Genomic DNA, 7,965 nt, shown 5'->3' with positions numbered 1-7,965 from the left:
TGTTTTTTTTAATTTTTTTGTTCTTGTTATACATGTATTTAAGTTACTTAATAATTCATTAATTAATAATAGCACAGCCTCAGTTATGATCATCTGACTCTTCTGTTGGTAGCAACAGGACAATCTTCGTAACTGGGTGCTGATACTCTCCCTTTAATGTCTTAACATCAGCGACTCTCACTTGCCCATGATTGCCTGTATGCACCTTTATGACACGAGCAAGTGGCCAGTTAGTAGGGGCCATATTCTCCTCTCTCACTAGTACTATGTCTCCTATTCTCAAATTACACGCAGGACACCTCCACTTATTGAAACAATTTAGATTTAGTAAATACTCTGATGACCATCTAGTCCAGAAGTGTCGAATGATAGCTTGGCACAATTGCCAACAATGCAAGAGAGTGGCAGAATGATTGTGTGATGATGGAGGGTCAGGGATGGCTAGGAGTGGACATCCTATCAGGAAATGACCAGGAATGAGTACTTTGATGCCCTCATTATCACTAGAAGGTATACTAGTCAATGGGTGACTATTCAGGCACACCTCTTTTTGAGTGAGTATAGTGCTCATTTCTTCATATGTCAGCTTGACATTAGTTGTTACTCTCTTTAAATGAGTCTTCATGCTTTTTACAGTAGCTTCCCATATCCCACCAAAATTAGGTGCTCATTTAGGTATAAACTTCCATTCAATGTCCCTACTATGACAGAACTGAGACACGTTACATTGTACAATACTGTTAGACAGAAAATTATACAATTTATTAATCTCTCTTTTGGCACCAACAAAGTTGCTCCCGTGGTCACTCCAAATCTGATTGGGGCAACCACGGCGAGCAACAAAGCGGCGTAAATAGGCAATAAATGCCTCACTAGTTAGATCTGTAACATGTTCTAAATGAACTGCCTTTACACTCATTGAAACAAAAACAGCAATATATGCCTTTACTATTGTAGGTCTTCTTACATGAAAAATGCCTTTACTATTGTAGGTCTTCTTACATGACCATACTTTATCAACATGGGACCAGCATAATCGAGGCCGACATTCTCAAAGATGAGCCCAGGATTTATCCTCTCAAAAGGGAGCTGACCCATTAACTGAAATTCTGTTCTTGCAGATTGCCTCCTACATATGACACACTGGCATATTACAGAACGAGCTGCTCTACGCAAGCGAATGATATGATAATCACGGCTGAGTGATGCCATTAGTAGGGTAGGCCCTGCATGTAATAGAATATGTTCAGTATGAACAAGCAACTGAGTAATGGAGTCTTTCTCATGTAAGATAATTGGATGTTTCTGAGAAAATGATAACTTAGAGTTAGCCAGTCTGCCTCCAACTCTCAAGATGTTGTGTTTATCCATAAATGGATGCAAAGGTACTATTATGGAACTTTTATTGGGCAAATCACAACATGTACAGAAATTAGAGGACACGGAATTTAATTTTTCAGTAAAACCCCGTAAATTGTAGGAAGCTAAATGTAGGCGACATGAATGGAAGAATAGGTTTTCACTCTTCTCCTGAATGATTGGAGCAGCAGCAAGCTTCATTTTACTTAGCATACTATGCTACAACATATGCTCATTGTTTTGGTATAGAAAATTTGTGGCAAATACCGTGCTGAAGTGTGGAATTCTGAGCTCAAAGACAAGGACTATTGACGCCACCATTTTACATTCATTGACATGTACCGTATTGTTTTATTCCAAATGTAAAGCAGTATAATTTTATTTTCTTATAACTGGCCTTAATTTCACTTAGGACCAACAAATAGAATTCATAAGCTTTAATATGGTATAAAAATTAAGGAGATTGCATATGATACGGCTTGGGTTTTTGTGGCTGAACATGAGAAGTTTTTCTTATAGGATTGACTGCGGTTGCATTTTATAACATGCTAGAAGTACTAAAGTGATCAGAAAGCCTAGGAAACAAGTATGTTGAAGGAGATGAGGTTGTTTTCTGTCTCTTGAAGTCTTTAATGGCTATATTTGGAGCTATTATGGTTCTTCCCTTCAAATGTCTTTCTTGTGCCGTTTTCTTGCAATAGAGTACCTCACAGACATCTTGTAGTAATACCTGTATTATTATATCACAAATTTCTCTTTCCTTTATGTCACTAATTCTTCTCAAAAGCAAGTTATCATCAATAATAATGCTCTTTGCACCAGACTGCCATTTTGTTACTATGGTAACGGTTAATTAAAGCATCATAATTATCAATGAACATTGTTATGATTAAATGTCCACCCGTGCAATGACAATTTCTGGACATGATTTGACAATAAAGATTTATCACTAAGATCAAATGATTTCTTTGAGAATAATGGATCCAATACCGCTTTCCAATACGAATTTCACTAACTAAAAGAAATGGAGGCTTGATTATGTTAATCCCTCTACAGTTTGTTATAAAACAATAAACCCAAGATGTGATACGTAATAATTTATGAAAGGATGAATATTTCCTAACAGGTATGATAGGAGAAACTAGTTTAACACCAGTAAAGTGTGATGTGACTCTCTTCTTCTAAGGTTTTAATACTTGGAATAAAATCATGAGGCCATTCACTCTCTGGCTTCCTCAACCAGGGGGGTCCATTCCACCACAGCTCATGTGAGACAAGTTCACTTGGGAATAGTCCCCTAGAAGGAGCATCAGCTGGGTTATCTGTACCTTGTACATGAGCCCATCTATCTGCTGGTATACGGTCAAAAATTGAGGATACTCTGTTACCAACAAATACCTTAAATCTGCGTGAACTACCTTGTAACCAGTTTAGGACTATATTGGTATTAGTCCAAGCAAATATGCTAGAGAGTTTCAAGTTGAAAATACCTTTGAAGTAGTGCAGTAGCTGTGCTCCACACAACTCCAAACGTGGGATAGACATCCTCTTTATTGGAGATACACAAGACTTAGCAATCACTAACGAAATACCTATATTACCATCTGTGTCTTGAGAACGAATATACACAACTGCAGCATATACATCTTCGGACGCGTCAATGAAACCATGTAACTGAAAAGACTTCAATTGAGAAATGTCTGAGAAATAGAACCTCTGAATATGGAAAGAAGACAGACATGAAAACTCAGACTCACACTTTACCCACACTTTGACAATAGATGAAGGAGCTAGATCATCCCAGTCTATTCATAATTCCCATAAACGCTGCAAAAGTATTTTGATTTTAATAATAGCAGGTAAGAATCACCCCAAAACATGAAATACTTTAGCTATATTGGAGACTAAAGTAGGCTTTGTAAGCTTAAAGCTACAAAAAGAATCAGAAACAGTAAGTCTGAAACTGTCAGTTTTGACGTTCTATTCAAGACCTAGAGTCTTTGTGTATCCCAACATGGAATCAGAAAGAGAATGCACCTCCTGTACATCTTTAAGATGATGCTCGATAGATTCCAGAACTAGCTTACTGGTACTATTCCATTTACAGAGTAGAAAACCTTCACGTGAAAATAGCTCCTGCATTTCCTTTCTTAATTCAATTGCTTCTTCAACACTACCTGCTCCGAACAGTCCATCATCGACATAGAAAGATTCAGTAACCATTTTTGCTGCTAAATGAAATTCATGCATACAATCTATAGCATTCTGCTTGATACTCATGTTAGCAGCAAAACATGAGGCTGAGACACCAAAAGGTTAATCTATTCATACGGTAAACTCTTATCATATCATTTGGACTGGACCTCCATACATAACGGTGGAAATTATTGTCTTCATTCTCAAGCTCAATAGCTCTGTACATTTTGCTAACATCAGTGATCAAAGGGATACGAAAATATCTGAATCTAATTAACACATCCAATAAAGGTGGGTGTACAGTAGGCCCAACCAATAAGGTATAATTAAGAGATACTTCTGACATTGATTTAGCTGAGGCATCGAAAACTGCTCTAATTTTAGTAGTGGTACTAGAGTCTTTATATACCACGTGCATAGGAAGGTAAAATACTTTATCTGTAGGCTTATCAAAATCTTCAATAGGAACTTCCTCAGCATGTCCCAACTTCAAATACTCAAGCATTACACTATCTACTTCACAGAACTTCCCTTTACTGTTTAAGTTACGTTCAAGTGCTAAAAATCTCCTGATGGCCTGAGATCTTGATTCTCCTATGCTAGCAATGTCCAGTTTCCTGGGAAATGGGACTACACATATATCCAGTAGTGTTCTGTAATGCTTGTCTTGGAAATGCTGTATTACAGCAGACTTCCATTGAACAGGCTAGCTTATCACTGGGAGGTTCTTCAATCTCCCAAAATCTGTGAATAGCATCATTTAGACATGATATGGACATTTGACTAGTCACTTGAGTGCTAGAATTAATCAAACCACCTAAGACCCAGCCAAACATATTTTCAGATGCAGTTGGTGAACCAGGTGGACCTGTAAGTTGTCCCTTTAGTAGGCAAACAATAAAAGCATCAATGCCTAATAGGGCATCTATGCACCCTGGTTCACCAAAGGCAGAGTCAGAGAGTGATATATCAGAGAAATGGTCCCAATTTAGACCAAAGGGTATAGGTTTGACTGGCAAATCAGCTGTTACCTTAGGTACTATTACAGCAGTAACACCAATTTTTCAGCCAGGGTTACCAACCGGAGAAGCAGTGATCTGTGATATAGCCCTATTGGTCACACAGCTAGATAAACCTTCTATACCTGATACTGATATTGATTGAAAAGAGCGAGGAAGAGGCAAAGCCTGAGCAATATGCTCGGTTACAAATGATGCAGGTGATGCATTATCTAATAGGCAGCAGGCTTCTACACAAGATCCAGTAGGACCAATAAGTATGACCTTACATGTCATCAATAAACAATTAGAGTCAAGCTCTACTGCGCTATTAGAAGTGACTGGTGGGTGAGTCTGAGACCCACGTCCATCATCAAAATGCAATAGTGTATGCCTGGCATCTTCTACATCTATGAACTGATTTACAGCCCTTTGAATGATGCCCACTAGTCAAACAGTTCATAGATATTATTACTCTTAAGCAGAGAAATCTTTTGCTCATGCGACAACCCTTTAAAAGTTTGACAAATGGATAAGGGATGTCTTTCTGCTTTACACGCTATGCAAGCAGAAGAAGAGCTGGAAGTAAAAAATTGAATATGCCCTGGCAACTTCTTATTATCCTTAGTAATCCCCTTGGAAAAAGTAGTACCTATAGACTCAGAAGCCTGAGCTCTATAATCAATAAATTCAAATATTTTACTGTAATGAGGCACAGTGGTTTCAGATTGTGTATATCTCTGCCACTCAAACATAGTGGTAGAGTCTGCTCTATTATAAAAGTGATAAAGGAGGCTGAGGGCTCGTGACCCATTGCCTTTAAGGCTCTGATGTGTTGTTGCACAGTATCATGCAACTTGCGTAGCTCTTTACCACTTCCCTGTTTTAGTGCAGGGGACTCAATTATATTCTTAACATGGGTTTGGTGAACTAATCTAGGCCAATCAAAATGTGCCTTTAAACAATCAATAGCTTCCACATAATGCTCACCTGATCTTGTCAGTCCCTCTATTACTGTCTTAGCTGAGCCACCTTTAAGGCATGCTGGAGATAAATGAGTTTCTCAGTTTCCGTAATGTTAGTACGATCATGGACAGACACACGGAACTGTTGCCAGAACTTAGTCCAATTGATGATGTTGCCGTCAAAAACAAGAACATCTAGCTTCGGTAGTTTGACACCACTACTTGCAACAGGTGTAGTAGGCGTGCGTTCCGTATCATGTCGAGCAAGATGTCTGTGAATGACGTGGGAGCAATCAAACAGCTGCTGTTCCAGCTCAGCATGCAAATCTAACAAAGTGTCATCTTCAAGAACATCACCGGAATGTAATAATTCATCTCGTATGGGAACAAGTTGTGATTTGTAGTCGGCCAACTGAGCTTCAGATTTGGCAATTAATGCCAAATCATCTAATCCATCTGGAAGGCCTGTAATGGCAGTTTTAGCAGTATTTATACACTTTTCCAAGTGATGCAATCTTTTAGCTAATATAGTCCTTTCTGCCAAACTAGCTGAAGGAGCTGGAGATGGAGACAGGGTGCGAGTCAGTTGATGAAGCCTGAGGAACAATGCAGATACTTTATCCTCAAGGTCGTCAAAAACGCCTTGTTGAGCAACCAATTTATCTTCATTATCAATGAGGTCTATTATCTGAAGATGAATGAACTTGAACTCAGCATCAACAGTACTAAGCTTGGACATTAGCTGTTTAGCACGAACCGGAGTATCCGGTTGATCTTTCCCATTCTCCAAATCTCAGACAGGGTAGTGAGTCGTGTGACAGAAGAGCGGGTAACTCCTCTTCTCTTATAAGCATTAATGTCAGTCGGTAGTAGAGCAATAGACTGTTTCGTTGCCATCGTAGTAGACTGCACATGGCCGACTGAGACGAACTAAAAGCTAGTCTGGCTGGATAAACGAGTAAAAACAGCGACTCCTCTGAGCAAAGACCAATATAACCACAAATTAAGGATGGATCCTGCTCGGTGGACCAAAAATGTTCGAGCTAATGCTTAGATGGTTGGAGAAGAAACGTTAACGGTGGACATTTTTGAAAATTGTTTTCTTCAAATTCACAGTAATAATTAATTACAAAAAAAAACAAAAAATTAGAAATAATTAATCATAACCCATACAGTTATTATTAAACTGAGAGAAGAAGCAGATGGTGAGAAGTCAGCAGTCCATAAAACATCATTTTGAGACAAACCTCAAATGATATGATGTCAGTCTGATCAGGGACTTTTAATAGTTTAAATTATACATTGAAACCGAAAAAAGGAGAAACAAGTAATAAAGAGTTAGAATAACATAAAACAATTAAAAAACCAACCCAATGATCAGAACTCAATCTTATCAGTTACTTCTGCTATTAACTATACCATAAAACTTAAAAAAAGAAACAAGTGAAAAGTGAGTTGAACAATAAACATAATTAAAAAAACAAATTCTCAATTTGACCAGTCACTCTTTGTATCAGCTGTGCCATGAAACTGAAAACATATCAAACAGTTAGAAGTTGAAAGTGCAGAAGAGATTATTTTAAAACAAAGCTCAAGCTGTTTAATGACTAGTCAGATTAGGTAAACACCATTTGAGAACTGAAAAAATGGCATTGTGAAGTCAGAGAAAAATGAAACATTTCCAAACAATCTCCAATGATAAAAACTCAGTCTGATCAGTAATTTCAAACCATTCTACAAAACTAAAAAAGGAGGAACAAATGACGGAGTTGTATATGACACATCAATTTAAAATTAAACTCAGACAATAACAACTCAACCTGATAAGTAACTTCTGATATTATTAAACTACACAATGAAACTGAGAAGAGAAGAAATAAATAGCGGAAAGTATTACATCATACTATTTTAAAATTAACCTCAAATGATAAAAACTCAGTCTGCTCAGTCACTTGTTTTGAGAGTGACAAAAGAAGAAACAAATAGTAAAGTCAGTTCAACATATAACGTCAATTTAAATACTAATCAGAGCAATTATTTACTATTTACTATATCCCAGTTCAATGTGGGACGGAAGTGGAAGCAGCTGCATGGAATTGAAAATATGTAGCTACGTCACAAAATGACGTATTATAATAATATCAATAGCTGCTGGAGTCAACTAGTCTTCATAAAAGCCATTATTTTCAGAAGATCTTGCTCCATTAGCGTTTTAAAAATAAAGATCAGTTTAGGCACTTGACCACATGTGCTTATTATGTACACTATGACATCAAAAAACGTAATTGCGGTTAGCTTTGGTATGCCATTGGGTTTATTGGGAGAACCCGGTTCTCAGGGTTTTCAATGGCTGAGAGACCCAAGATTTCACAGATTTTGATGGACTTTGCCGACTAAGAACCAGTGTAAGTTTCATCCTTATTCCACATTCCTGTAAAAAGTTATTC

At 37.6% G+C, this 7,965-nt stretch overlaps 1 protein-coding gene and 1 pseudogene across 1 annotated transcript; both read right to left on the bottom strand.

Moving 5' to 3' along the window:
* Window positions 1-2,505: 2,505 nt before the first annotated feature.
* On the bottom strand, window positions 2,506-3,210 carry LOC109583119 (uncharacterized; annotated as a pseudogene).
* A 129-nt stretch (window positions 3,211-3,339) lies between these two features.
* LOC105313303 (uncharacterized) lies at window positions 3,340-4,391 on the bottom strand. Its single transcript, XM_019998315.1, has 3 exons — window positions 4,241-4,391; window positions 3,736-4,185; window positions 3,340-3,659 (listed from the first exon to the last, which is right to left on the bottom strand). Exons 1-3 carry the CDS (start codon window positions 4,389-4,391, stop codon window positions 3,340-3,342), a joined length of 921 nt encoding a protein of 306 aa, XP_019853874.1.
* Between the last annotated feature and the right edge of the window lie 3,574 nt (window positions 4,392-7,965).

The sequence above is a fragment of the Amphimedon queenslandica genome, unplaced genomic scaffold, assembly GCF_000090795.2.
Source record: "Amphimedon queenslandica unplaced genomic scaffold, v1.1 AMPQUscaffold_13326, whole genome shotgun sequence".
Taxonomy (NCBI): Eukaryota; Metazoa; Porifera; class Demospongiae; order Haplosclerida; family Niphatidae; genus Amphimedon; species Amphimedon queenslandica.
This window is presented reverse-complemented; position numbering and strand designations above follow the sequence as displayed.

Coding starts and splice junctions, on each gene's coding strand:
- LOC105313303 (XM_019998315.1), bottom strand. CDS start 4,391: ATGTTTGGCTGGGTCTTAGGTGGTTTGATTAATTCTAGCACTCAAGTG. Junction 4,186..4,240: donor CTGTTCAATGGAAGTCTGCT/GTAATACAGCAT, acceptor ATATATGTGTAG/TCCCATTTCCCAGGAAACTG. Junction 3,660..3,735: donor TGAAGACAATAATTTCCACC/GTTATGTATGGA, acceptor TTGGTGTCTCAG/CCTCATGTTTTGCTGCTAAC.